Source organism: Coccinella septempunctata, chromosome 6 (genome assembly GCF_907165205.1).
Source record: "Coccinella septempunctata chromosome 6, icCocSept1.1, whole genome shotgun sequence".
Lineage (NCBI taxonomy): Eukaryota > Metazoa > Arthropoda > Insecta > Coleoptera > Coccinellidae > Coccinella > Coccinella septempunctata.
This window is the reverse complement of record NC_058194.1, coordinates 25,692,156-25,706,441: the sequence shown is the minus strand read 5'-3', so window position 1 is coordinate 25,706,441 and position 14,286 is coordinate 25,692,156. Positions and strand designations below refer to the sequence as shown.

The window sequence follows — 14,286 nt, the reverse complement described above, 5'->3', positions numbered from 1 at the left end:
TTACATTAGGGCTCTTATATATTATCATTTAATGTCACAGTAGAGTTTTTACACTGGAAAAATATTCGTACCAATTCCATTTCTTTTCGCTGTGAAGTTATATGGTAGAGTTTCTGTTATACTAATGTACAAGGTGACCCTATATCTTTTATGGGAAACCATGGGAGTTACAAGAAAATGACGACCGATTAAATACGAAAGAATATGGTTTTGTCAATTACATATGGAGTGATCCATATTGCTCTAAGGAAAAAGGCGAAAAGTTTAATTCAAATCATTCACAAAACCGTGTGTTTTTGCTTGGAAAATTCTTTCTGATAGTTATAGGAACCATTAAAAAATTCCAGGCTCCTCTAAATAGCCCCCACTTTCTTAGATCCCTTTAAAAATTGCCCAGTCCAAAAATAATACACTGACAAAGATAATCTGAACTCATAAATAAAGGGTCTCCATCTCAAATAGCTCAAGGTTTTATCAAGTCGAAATCTGGATCTGCTGCAGGCCCAGATCTAGGGGGGGGCAAGCGGGGCGCTTGCCCCGGGCGTCAGCTTAAGGGGGCGCCAAAATCAACCAGAGGTTAAAAAAAATTAATTTCCTAGACCTAAAATCGAAACTGTAGAATGGAATCTTGATAAACCATCATTATGCCAAAAAAATTCAAAATCAATGAGGGATCAAACATAGATTAATCTATGGGATCAAATAACTGTAAATGTAGTCATCTAGGAATGATCGCCACACTTGGGTGAAATAGGTTAAAAGATAGGATATGTCTGTCTACAATGTGTCGCAAGTATAGAGCCAGTAATTTCTTTGCCTGGGGAATTACCGACTAATCCCCATTTCATCTGGAACTAAGGGCCAAAATTTCCGATTTTTTATATAACTTGAAAACTAATCCTTTCAGCAAAATTCTGTTCATATATTCGTAATCTACGCCCTCGATTTAGTAAATACACCAATATTGATGGAAATCGCACAGATCGAAAATTTTTCAAATTTTCCATACTGTATGGATTTTTAAAAAAATATTTTTGGTCTCCGATCAAAACCAAATTCTTACTGTACACTAATACGAGGGCGTAGAACACGAATATGCAAACGGATATTTTTTAAAATTAAGTTTTTAAGTTATGGTCGATTGAATATCGGAAATTTTGGACCTACGCGGAAAAAATTATAAAATCTAAACTGTTAGCGGTAGATGAATGAAGTGTGGTTTTTTTCCATTTTCAGAGAACCAATCTATCACAAAGAAATCAGCATATGACTAGTGCTTTTTTTCTGGCTGCTACACCTCCTCAAAGTTCTTCGAAATTTTGCACTAAAAGTGATTTATTTCTCAAAATACTGATCCTACAAAAAATCAAATTGCATATTCATGATTTACGACCTCGAATTAATAAGTAAAATGACCCGGGTCGGAATAATTTCGTACGTAAAGCGCGGGTAAAAACGAAAGGTGAGCGAGGGTTGCAAACGACATTCTTGTGAAAACAAACTTTTTTATTTTTCGAACGATTTCAACCCGAGTCATTTTTTCCACTAATTCGTGGTCGAAGATTACGAATAAGCAATTAGATTTTTCCTAAGATGAGTACTTTGGGAAAAAAATAAATTTTAATGGAACAATGGGAAAATATGATTGATTTTTTCCTAAAATACTCATTATAGGAAAAATCTAATTACATATTCGTAATAAACGACCTCGAATTAGTGAAAAAAATAACTCGGGTTGAAATCGCGATGACGAATATGCAATTATATGTTTCCTAAGAACCTTAGAGGGGGGGGGGGGCGCCGTCATGAATTTTTGCCCCGGTCAGAAAAAATCGTAGATCCGGGCCTGATCTGCTGGTATGGATATCAAAAGCATATTAGGTATATACATTTCATACAGACCAAGAAATATATATCTAACAATAACATTAGGTATTTCATACCTGGCGCACGACTAAGTCGAAGAAATAAATGATTCATTCAAATGTTCCTAGCCCACATTTCATACCGTTGATAAATCATTCAGGCAAATCTTTCCTTGGGGATTACATACGACGACCTGAATCATTCATGCACGCTCTCAGGGGGAAAAGTGGGGTATAGAAGTTAACGGGTTCTATAATTTTAAAACTTTCAGCCATCAAAAAGTTAGGTCGTCAGATCAAATGAATCTTCCGAGATTACTTCCACCTCCTGAAATTTTATTTAGCTGCAGCATATTGATCCTCATTTCATCCAAATCACCATATATTTTCATCTACACATCAGTGAATAAAGCGATTGCTGTAATTTTTTAAGTGTTAATTACTTTTTGGACCATATCTATTCTTTCTCAATCGAAAGTTCAGTATGGAAGATCTAGAACTTCATTTTGGCATCATAGCTGTATTAATCGATTTTATTTTTTCTCAAACCAAAAGGTATACCTACAATTTATTAATACCTTGTTTCTTGTCACAGGTAAACACAACTTATCAGTACCCTGGCCAGTGGCATGATCTCCTTGTGAAACCATCACAACGTTTCAACTCAGCAACTGGAGAACGTTACCAGTCTTTCAAGCTAAGTGGTCTCATACCCGATTCAGTTTACGAATGCCTTGTGCAAACTAAAAATCTACATGGTTTCGGCGAATTGTCTGATCTTCATCAATGGTTTTCATCTCAGAGAGGCCGACCTTTAGTATACAACAGTGGAGGATGGAATAGGATTAATAGTTTACTGAAATTTATTGTAATCCTGAGTTGCTTCTGCCATTTCAGGACATATTTCCAATGAGATATTTATTGATGAACTACATTCCTTCTATGATATTTTGTATTGTAATATATTTTTTCTTTAATGAATAAAAGATATAACTGGTTTTTATATACATTTGTGTTAAAATTCATATATGGACTAATTCAAAATCGATTAACAATCTATCCTACCCGTAGCTTGCCAGAATCAAAGGTTATAATCTAACTCTATAATCTTTGGCCAGAATGAAGCTATTCATTTGGATGCTGTGAAGAAGGCATTTTGTCCGGAATGCTGCAGCTCGTACTGCACTACTCGCTGACCCGGGTGACCCAATAGTACCAATCGTTTGATTCATGTCGCATCGGAGCCTTGTCGCGGATCTTTAGCAGTTTTATAGATACGCCTATGATCAAAGTTCTTCATTGGAGCTGACCACAATTATGCCACGCCAGAAGACCGTGCCGGATAGTTGAATCCCACAGTTACTACTACTGTATACGACCGCACACTTCTATAGATAGAGCATCCAAGACTACCCTTTCCCGGAAAGTTTTAACTTACAGACCCTCAAGTGCGATATCGATAGACTTCTTATCTCTGCACTCCATTGATCTACGGTACTTCCCGTATTCAGGTCCAACTTGCGTAGATTGATATAAGAAAAAAAGCCCCCCTTCTTGTTTTGTGCTTGGTGACGTTGCAAATTCGGTTGGTTTCTCTGATATCGCTGCGAATTCAGAAAATAACATGCTCCACTATCTTAGAATGATGAGGCTGTTAAAATGAAGCAATAAAAAGTTAAAACGAAATTTTATTAAGTAACAACTGTGTACCAACAACTGAGGTCACTAAAATTAGTAAATATAATAATTTATTACATTACAGAAATTAACAAAAAGGCAATATCAGCTATAATATTTATACATATACATATAACTTTTTCATCTGTACATCAGGCGCCCCAATTTTTCAACTATAACTTATTTTAGGAATAAGTATAGAGTCTGGAGAGATCGAGTGACGCAGAAAACAGGCAGTTCATCAAGTATGCGCCGAAATTTCACATGTTTTCTCACTGAGCGGATGTTCTTCACCATTTGGTCGAACAACTGGGACATCGTAGGATGAGTCATTCGATAATGATCTCATGGACTCCTCTGAGGTTCCTTCAAAGGAATTGCTGTCTTGTGATAAACTTGAAAGGAAATGAGAAAAAGCCAAACTACTCAAATTACAAGCATTCAAGTTTGCTACTCCAGGAATTATTCTGGTATTACTATTATGTTCGGTATTAACTTTGTTGAAAGTAGCATCGTTCAAATGATTATCACTGTGTAGATCAGTGAAAGCCGCTAATGATTGGAAGAAACCCCCATTCACACCAGGCATATCCTGCTCCAAATTTCTCAACGTCAAGAATGTATCATCCATCGGGTTTCTAGGTTGGGTCAATTCTTGCTCTAATCTTTGTTCGTATCTTCTCTTAGCACTATATTCGCGATTCTTCCGCAAACGCTCCATCCTCTCCTCATCTGTCTCATTTCTCCTTCTTTTCGTCACTCTTTCCAAGTCCCTCATCCTCCTCATGATCTTTTCTTCTTCACTTTCGTTCTGTCTTCGAGCTTGCGCACGGGCCGCATCCTGCATCCTTCTTAATCTTGTTTCTTCCTCCGTCTCAGTTTGTCTTCTTCGCCTGGACCTCAGGACATCTTTCACCCGACGGATTTCCCTCTGCTCTGGAGTTTCCGACATACGTTTTTTTGCTTGCCTCTCTGCATTAGCTTTCCTTCTTGTCTCTTTCTCTTGAAGTGTTTCCATTTTTCTGCGCAGATAGGCCCTTTGAGCACACTGCAACCTTCTGAAAAGACAATATTAAAATGAGTTTAACAGTTCATCTTTAAGCCACCTGGTGGCGAAATTTACAAGTAGGTTAGGAAGGTTGCTTTCCTTAGTGATCATTCATTAGGAAACGCTTGGATGTTGTGTTTCTGGTTTCAATTTTATTTTAGCAGTTGTTCACCTTCGCCTTCCAGGTAGGTGGCGGTGGGTGACCTGAAGATGCTATTGTTATAGCGAAACACGTGCAGTTATTAATAACTCATCTCAGTGATAATAAGGTAATTTAGTTTTATTGCATTTATTTGAATTTGAATGTATGCTTTTGAGTTGGCCGAGATGACTATTGTTTATTTCTGTCTTCTATCAAATAGTAATCAATAGTATTTGCCAGTTTTTGATATCACCACTGGCACAACCTGTAATTGGGTTTATTGTAAGACCTAAGAAAGGATAATTGATTACTGAACCTAGAGCCATATTTCTTTGAAATTCTCAACGAAAATAATGAAAGGCTTTGTATACTTTGTATACAAAGTAAACAAAAAAGGGTAAATACATCCAATTGATGAAAATAATGAAAGGCTACCTCCCTTCCATACTTTATGTACCTTTTGATTAGTCATATGGTCATACCTTTCAGCAAGCTGTTCAGGGGTTTCATTGGCACGCCTTCTTACTCTTTCCTTACTTCTGAAATTGATGGCAAGTTTCAGATAAAATCAAATGAATATTGAGACAATACTTACTTTCTTTTCAAATTGAAATATGCCGATTGAAAAGAATCACCTGAAAATATATCAATTTGTAGTCCAATCATGAGCATAATTTATTAATGAAAACAGGCCAATGCCTGGTTTGACTGGAACATGATCAGAGAATCAAGCATTTGATTGAAGAATCTTTACCGATTAGGTTGATCAGATAATCAATGTCAAGTGAAAAAATACCTGATGGCGAGAAATGACTAGATTCATCTTCAACTTTAACACTACTCAAAATATCATCTGGAAATACAGAAGAATTGGTTATGCCATGTTCATCCCAGAAATCACCATCTGACTGTTCAGATTTGACAGAAATTTTAGTCATTGAATCTTCAGATTTTCTGTTGGATATGAAATAAAAAGGGACGGCATCTTTCTTCAAGCTGGAATGATTAAATATATTATGATAATAAATAATCAATACAATCAAAAGCCTACCCTGAGGTTGTATTACAATTATCAACAAAATCTTCTTCTGTGAAATGATCCGAACATATAAATCTTCCTCGAAAAGGCTCAGGTCCTTGAAATGCAAAATCCTCGAGAAGCTCCTTACAACCTATTATTTCTACCCATTGAATGCACCTTGAATGAATCATATTTCAATGGAGTTTCATTCAATCTCTTCGGTTTACTCACAAATTGAAATCTTGGGGAAACTCAAAGAAGCAGCAATTCTTGTTTCGACTACTATTATTGCAACCTCTGAAAGAACATATCCTATTGCTTCCCATCTATCCACAGTAAACATAACCTTATCAAATTTCTCCAAGCAGGTCCAAAAACTGAATATGGATTATGGATCCAAAATAATAAACAGACTTGACAGCTACCAAAGTCAAAAGGAGTTAGGTTAGGACAGGAGGGTAGAGCTCCATAGACAGAATCCAAGGATGTCAGCACAGAACACCAATAAAATGTCAGTCAGATCATTTACAAAGTCAGATGTCAGATAATTTACAAAGAGTTGTTACTCTTTGCTATTTAGGGTATCCAGCATAAAGATTATATCTTGATCCAGTGAGCTAATAGTTCACCGAGAGCTTGTTGCCAGCAGTGGCAACCCTATGGAGGGTATATACTCCATACACAACCCTAATACCTTTCAAACCAAAAAGCTTTGCTGGAATATTTAGAGGAAGACAGTTCTTATTTGTCGAAAGTTCCCCAAGAATTTCATTAAAAAAATATGAATCCTGTTTTCTTATTCAAGGGTATGAAAAATATCAGTTCTGATTTAATTAGAAAATTTATTATGTAAAAGTCATAGAATTTATGAATATGAAAACAGTCCATGAGGGATGAAAAAATATACATAAAAAACATAATATAAACTCAACTATAGGCTAACAATTTAAACAAATAATCATATATTCTGATAAACAAGACAAAACAAAACAAAAAGTGAATAAAATCAGTTATTCACTTCACCACAGTTCATTGTTGCATATTGCACAAACGAATAAAAAAACAACAAAAAAATAAAAAAAGTGACTAAAGTATTTCTTAAAATTTGGCCAAGCATTTCATAAAAAAAATAATGAAACTTTATTTCTGAATCAAGGGTATGCATCAGTTCTGATTTAATTAGAAAATTCATAAAAAAATAAAAAACATACATGAAGAAACGTAAAATAAAGTCGACTATAAATATATATGTCACTTTAAAACATAATAACAAATTTTATATTCTGATGAACAAAATGAACGAAAAAAATAAAAAGAAATGTGAATAAAATTAGTTATTCACTTTTACGGCAGTTCATTGTTGCATTCTCTCCACCTATCACATCTTTTATTTCACTTTTAGTGATGCCATTTGTCTCAAATTCTATTGGCTCTTGCGTTTTTTCACTCAATACTAATGCTTTCACTATTTCCCGCCCAATAGCCATAGCCATAGGTGGGGGCACAGCATTGCCTATTTGTTGATATTTATCCAGAATATTGCCATAAAATTTGAACTTATCTGGAAAGCCCTGTGACCTGGCGCACTCTCTGACACTCACTACTCTGTTTTGTGAAGGATGCAAAACTGAAAAACCGAAAATGGATTTGCTTTTCAATCTTTTCTGTTCTCCATTTTAATATCTCGAATTTGAGGTAGAAACTTGAAGCCTCAGCAACAATTTATGAAATAAAATCATTAGATTTGAGAGTTTGCAACATTCCCGTCCCTTTTTTGGTTGAAAATTAGATCTTTCACTCACCTCTTCCTTGTTTTCCCATTGGCTCCGGATTGGTTATGGTGGTACTGAAAAATCCTTCCCATTCAAGCCTCCCATACAGACCACTCCAATGGTTATGTTTATCGGCTGTATGCGGTAAGCACCAAGGAATGAGAGTATTAATTTGAATATCAGACGGATCACATGATTTTCCTTCAGCACATTGACAAACGCCACGAGGGGGATCCTTAGCACTCTGTTTTTTAGATCTGTCGTAAATACAAAGACAAAATTCAGAAAAAAATCATGATTAAATAGAAACTTGCCTAATATACTAAAAACCATCTTCTAATCTACAAAAGTTTTTGTCAAGTATAAATTCCCAAGTTGCCAAATCCGATTTTTTCGCTAAAAGAACATTTCCTCTTCTAAAACCCGGTGAATTTCGCAAAAAATCGAAAACTGCTGGATCGATTCTGACCAAACTCAGTAGGCTACATCCCGCTCAGAAAGAGCACAATCATGCGAAGTTTTACATAGATCCATTCAAAAAACAAAAAATTGCGAACTGTAGCGCGCCAAAACGATTTTTTTCAATTAGAATAACTCAAAAACTGTCTAAACGATTTCGACCAAATCAACAGGCACCTTAAGGCCGTGAATACGAGTAATTCTGCCGGAATTATTGAGGTAGAAAACTTGTAGCGTGTAACTTGTGCCTACAACAAAGCGTTACTCACACAGACATAAATTTCTTACGGATTCGGACAATGCGGGGTGTATAACAACCGCCTTTAAGCTCCGCAGGAACTGGCGCTTGTTAGCAAGAAAATTGTTTAAGATAATGCTCACATTCCATACAAGTAGTGGACCTTAGGCTTAAGCTCTTGAATAATAATATGAGAGTTGACAAGCCTTACCTGTACGTATATTTCAATAGTTGTGTGAATGTGCCATTGTTTAACCTTACAACCATATTGGGGAGATCCCTCCAATCAGCTCCGGGATAAGTTGGGATCTGTGCGATACGTGCCTCCACCAAGGGTGCCATTTCTTTGCAGATGTGATCACGAACTACTCGAGTAGTGTCAGTACCACGCATCAGCCTTTGGAAATGCGAAAGGGGTTCTGAATCGTACTGGATTTCCGGCTGACTGAAACCGTTCTTGATTTCCGGTAGATCAGAGATGCAGTCACGGACAGTTATGGTGCGATAAGGTGCCGATTCAATCCATTTAACCCCTTAAAAAACAATTCTCTTTGAATTGAAAGGAGAATCCTTTGCTTTATCTTCTAACTTAGGCAAAAAACATGGCTAAATAACTACTGGAACAATTTTTGAAGGTTAATCACATAAATCACCCTATATAAGAGCGTTCAAGAGTCCTACAGATCTAACTGACTTTTTCTGGTGGACTTTGATTAGAAAATGTGAAAAATCAGCCATCTTCGAAAAAAAAAGTGTTAATTCTCTTGAAAGAAGATGAAATTCTTACCATTATCGAATTTACGACCGTCAACAACAATAGATAAATTGCACCCTCTCTTATTGAAAACATGGGATGCTTCTGGATACTTGGGAAGAACGTATCCAGGTGCTGCCGCCATTATTACAAGTCTCCTCCTGTTTAGGGGTACCCCGTAATGTCCTGCTTGAAGAATCCCAAACGAAACTTGATAACCCATGGCTAGCAAGCACCTTAGCGTCAATTTTAAGATCGCACTCTTTTTGAAAAAGACAAAATTTCGGACACTTTCCAAAACGAAATATTTCGGCCTGAAAAATTGAATCGATAATTTGTCCAAATTTCATTCGTCCCACGAGATTCCTCACCTGTAATAATCGCAAAAACTGAGATAAGAAACGATGAGGGAATTTTTGAATATAGAATATTGTCCAGCAGTAAATCTATTCGTGCCGGAGAAACTTTGACATGGAGGTCCTCCAACTAGCATCTCCACCTCACCCTTTTGAGGAAGGCCAATTTTTTTAGCTGCCTCCTTGTCATTCATAACCATTCGAAGCAGAGCGTTGCAATCTTCAGTAAAAACTTTACATTTCGGGTTATTCAGTCTAAAAGCTTCAGCCGCTGCCACTTCTTTTTCCACCTGCATTGGGGTATCATCGAAATTGATGAGAAAAACCATAATCGGGTGTAGATTTTATACAGGTAAAAAGAAAAAACACAAATCATAGTTTTATGGGCCACGTGACCGGTTTCGCAAAGTTAGAAACTCCGTAATCTCAGCCAGCTCCTGTGGAACTTGTAGTGTAGACCCTTGTTATGCGCCCCTCTGAAATTTCGAAAAATAATTCTGTGTAATAGGTGTGAGTGTGTGAGTGTGAGTGTGTGTGTGACTGTGTGAGTGTGAGAGTGTGAGTGTGTGAGTGTGAGAGTGTGAGTTTGTGTGTATATGTGCGTGTTGTGTGCGCAATCCATAAGTTCAAGTTGCAATTCTGAAGCTATCAAGCTGATTTTCGGCAGGATTATGCAGTTCTAACGCAGTTTGAGGATGCTGAGTTCGCAAGTTTGAGAAACCAGTCATATGTTAGATTAGGAAGATTTATGTTATTCCTTTCACCAAAAAAAGGCATCTACTGGGAGAAATGCATGAAAACATTAAACACAATACAGCACTCAAAACCTACAAAATACTCAAAGTGAAAATAAATACTTACAGCCCACTTTGTTTCACAAATTCCAGATTGATGAAGGCCCTCAGACAGACCCCCACACCCTGCAAAGATGTTCATAGCTCTCAAGGGAGTTGTAACTTTTGGCCATTCCGGTGGTGATACAAGAGGCTCCACCTCTGATCTGTTCGACTTGCCTTTCCCTGCTATGAATTTTTAGTTGGTGAATAAATTGAAATCATGTTAAAGGTGTTGAAACTCACTTTTTCCTTTCCCTTTTCCTTGTAAGCCTAGCTTAGTGGCTAAACTTGGTACATCATCAATTTTCTGAGTGTCAGGATCATAGGATTCCTCAAAATAAAACCGATATGGGCCCTTGGCAATCCATTGTCTTCTGTCTGATAAATTATCCCCATAAAAGATATAACATTTACCCATAACATTATCAAACGATGTCACAATTACTGCAGGTAATGGAATGATTGAATTAAATGTTCTTCACATTCATTATGAGAACTTACTTTTTTCTGTCCAATATACATAATTTAAGTCTTTGTCATACATCAAGTTAATGGAACACTCGACATGTTGGGGCCTATAGAATATCCTAACTTCAAGTTTTGTATCTTCGTTTTCTGTATGTCTTATTCCTTCGATTCGAGCAACAATAAAAGTTTCTGGTGTGTCCAAGTTAGAACCTTTCTTATTCTCTGCTACTTTTCTATAATATTCTGGATATAGATCAGTATCCACCTCGATTCTCTCCTGTATGAATTTAAAAAAACCAATAAGAAAATTCTCAATATGAAACAAAACAGAGAAAAAAGAAGTGATAAATATGTTACCTTTTCCTTGTTGCTTTCCACTTTGAATTTGTACGTCTCTGGTTTTAGGAAGACGCAAGTACCAATAGTAAAAGTTTCATTCATCCATTTAATTTCTTTCCCATCATACTGGACCAATGCACTTGTTTTTCTTGCAAGTCTGCGCCTGTAAAAAATTTTTGTATTAAATAATGCTTTCCTTTTTTTCGACAATTAACCCTTACCTACAAGAATTGCAATCATTAAAACTGCTTTTGTCTTGAAATTCGTCAGAAAAATCTACAAAACGACTTTCCTCTTGTTCGAATCTTGAAGTGAAAAAAAAGTCATATTCTAATAGTCTGGGTAAATCCTCCATGCCACCTTTCAGTGCCCAATTGGGGTCTTTCTTAATGTGTTCCACCTTCAATATGAGTTGAATTTTAAAATATGTAATTAAATAGAAATATAGCGCTTAGAGCTTCAGTTTAATAAAGCTTACGTGAGCATGTCGTACTATACTTCCTAAAGGTACTTCTTCACAATGGTCGGTGACAAATAATTCCCTCGGGTCTGCAATTGTACCTAGTATAGTGTCACATCCCCTCCTGTATAATTGGACATGACACATTTTTCCATTTGTAAATATATTTTCATACATAAAAATCACTTTTCCAATTTGTGGTAACTTTTTTGAAATCTCTGAATTTAAAATTACAAAATCGCCAACGGTTACTTTGAGTTCATCTAAAATAAGAAATCAAATATGCAAAACAAGATTAAAAATAGATCTGCCTTCGAAGTGGATCAGATCGGTAGATTTAATACACTGGCTTCAACCCAAAAAGTACCTCAAATTACGGCAAATTTCAAAAAACTAAAACAGCTGGATCGATTTTGACCAAAATTAATGATGGGCTCACACGCTTCACATGTGCATCAACATAAAAAATTGCACATCGTTAGATTAAAAATAGCGTAGCGTTCGCACAACAATGCAATCAATTTTTTAGGAAATTGATGAAAATGTCGCATTCTCACCTACTAAAGCACAGTTGAAGAATTTTTTCTCACTGTCTACAAATATTGGATCATTAGGGAACACCACAGCATTGTGTAAAATTTTTGTGGAACAAGCTTTATTCTCTGTTTCCCGAATATTTGCCACTTCGTCCTTATCTTCATCAATATCACTGTCATTATCCGCTTCTTCAATAGCCATATAAGGACAAACCCTCCGTTTACATGCCTGTTTTGTTCGACCAGGACCATGAAATTTTTTCATGTCTCTACAGTGGGAACATTCTCCGCATTCAGGACTCAAACAACCTTCACATAATCCGCAACGTCTTCGACGGCGTCCTTTTGCTTCTTTTCCATTGTTATTAGAGAGATCTTTGAAACTTGTTTCAAATATCTCTCCTATGAAACTTGTGGTTGCTGCTCTGCACCAAGTAGTTCCTTTTACTTCAACAGTCTGCAAACAGCAAGGGCAATGACGAAGGCTAAATTTTTGTTTATTCATAATACCTTATCTTCTCGTTTTTTCATACTTTTTTTCCCAGAAAAAACTACCCCTGCCATTTTCACTAAAGACCGCATACATGGTAAACTTATAAGAGGCTTTTCCATGTTATCTGTAGCAGCAGATGCATCAAATCCAACCACCTTCAAATATAATTTTCGATTTAGCAGTAAAACCAAATCTTGATTGATTTATTATCATAAAAAAAACTTTAGGCTCTTTGAGATATCAGAAATATTTCAAAGAACCTAAATTAAATTCATCAAGCAAATACCTGATCGCAAATGAATTGAGCATGTCTTAACAAAGACTCCTCAGCTTGAGGATAATTTCCCAGAGAATAAATAAATCTTAGCAAGTCCTCATAAGCTGGATTCTGCAAACCTTTTTCAAGAAGATATTCAATTACTTTTTTAGATAAATGTATCTTTTCATTTATAGCCTCCCAAAAAGGTCTATATTCTTCTGATGGTTCCATTAAATAATATTCTGCATAATCAGTTGAAAATCCAACGAGAGCTTTTTCACCCCCATCAAAGCCTGTGGTCCACCTAAAATCCATCCAATTTAATACTGGACATTTTTTATTGAACACTCATATACCATTCATTAATAGGACCCATATCGAAGGCAGGAATACCACCATCAGGATTAGAGTTATCATCATAAACTGGTTTAATATGGCCCGAAAAATAAAGCAGAACATCTGTTTCGATAAGTCCAGAATAAAAAGGACACAAATGACCATTTTTGCAATAGATATTGAAGTGGGTAACCTGAAAAATGAGATTCACACAGGACTCTCCCAACAATAGCCACAAATAGAAATGACTTTATTGAAATAGGTCACCCATCCAACGTACAGCAATAATAAATAAGAGAAATAATACATTTGACTGATTATTTCCACCAAATTTAAGGTCTGGTTTATGCTATACAGTAACTTATGCCCTCATCAGCAACAAAAAAGGAAAACAAAATCCCATTTAATTCAAATCCTCATCCCAACCGAGTTTACTCCTAAGGTAATGTGACGAAATCATTTCAAAAGAAGAGAGATATATGGATATTTGAACATCAAATATGTTACAGGTACATTGATGGATGTTCAATAATGTAATATGTAGCAAATATACTGCGCTCAGACTGAAAGACTATAAAATAACGTAGCCCCGAGGCTGAACAATATGAAGAGGTATTAAAAATGAATGATATTATACCTTGTGAGTAGGACGACAGTCTTGTTCATGCGATTCTTCTCCAGTAAATAAGGATAATTTATCATTAGTGAGTGCAATATATTCTTCAACCGAATTGTTAGGATGTCCATTATACAGAGTGATATCGTCACTGAACTGCCTGCATATGCTACACCTTTCCGGCTTAACTTTAGGTGGTAAGGCAACTTTACTTGGCTTTTCAATAACAATTTCATTCTTCGAAGGTTTAGCCTTCTTGGCTATATTTTCTTCACAGTCTACCATCCTGATTTTTGAAACGTAGATTCAAAATATCTAGAACTATCGTATCTTACCAAGAGTTAAATAACGAGTTCACCAAATGACGAAGATATTATTTTTTTATTTTAAATACAGAAATAGAAACTAAAAAATACGTTAGTTGTTGCTCCACATTATATTAAACATCTTGAAATAATGAAATTGAGAATATTGGATTGAAATTGAAATCACAGGAATTGGCGGGAAACTTATCACATTTCTTCTATGATTTTGATATCAGGGTGTTCTGTGTCAAATAAACGTAATCACTGCGAAACTGCATCATAGTTTAGAGCTCGAATATTACGAGT

At 36.0% G+C, this 14,286-nt stretch overlaps 3 protein-coding genes across 3 annotated transcripts in view; 1 reads left to right on the top strand and 2 right to left on the bottom strand.

Annotated features, from left to right (window-relative positions):
* Positions 1-2,872, top strand: part of LOC123315671 (MAM domain-containing glycosylphosphatidylinositol anchor protein 2-like) — a 99,199-nt gene extending 96,327 nt beyond the window's left edge. The window contains exon 8 of the mRNA XM_044901492.1: positions 2,461-2,872. Coding sequence (XP_044757427.1) covers positions 2,461-2,778 — 318 coding nt within the window. The 3' untranslated portion in view covers positions 2,779-2,872. The remainder of the gene's footprint in view (positions 1-2,460) is intronic.
* A 667-nt stretch (positions 2,873-3,539) lies between these two features.
* Positions 3,540-6,225, bottom strand: LOC123315023 (stress response protein NST1-like). The gene is made up of 6 exons (XM_044900555.1): positions 5,985-6,225; positions 5,784-5,930; positions 5,529-5,728; positions 5,328-5,367; positions 5,215-5,271; positions 3,540-4,600 (listed from the first exon to the last, which is right to left on the bottom strand). Exons 1-6 carry the CDS (start codon positions 6,077-6,079, stop codon positions 3,784-3,786), a joined length of 1,356 nt encoding a protein of 451 aa, XP_044756490.1. The 5' UTR covers positions 6,080-6,225; the 3' UTR covers positions 3,540-3,783.
* An 862-nt stretch (positions 6,226-7,087) lies between these two features.
* LOC123316009 (DNA (cytosine-5)-methyltransferase PliMCI-like) lies at positions 7,088-14,180 on the bottom strand. Its single transcript, XM_044901918.1, has 16 exons — positions 13,697-14,180; positions 13,080-13,252; positions 12,751-13,027; positions 12,482-12,619; positions 11,993-12,428; positions 11,454-11,698; positions 11,197-11,375; positions 10,994-11,138; positions 10,670-10,913; positions 10,412-10,612; positions 10,194-10,354; positions 9,348-9,622; positions 9,010-9,290; positions 8,434-8,755; positions 7,556-7,782; positions 7,088-7,380 (listed from the first exon to the last, which is right to left on the bottom strand). The coding sequence occupies exons 1-16, from the start codon at positions 13,958-13,960 to the stop codon at positions 7,088-7,090; spliced, it is 3,861 nt and encodes a 1,286-aa protein (XP_044757853.1). The 5' UTR covers positions 13,961-14,180.
* Positions 14,181-14,286: the final 106 nt, after the last annotated feature.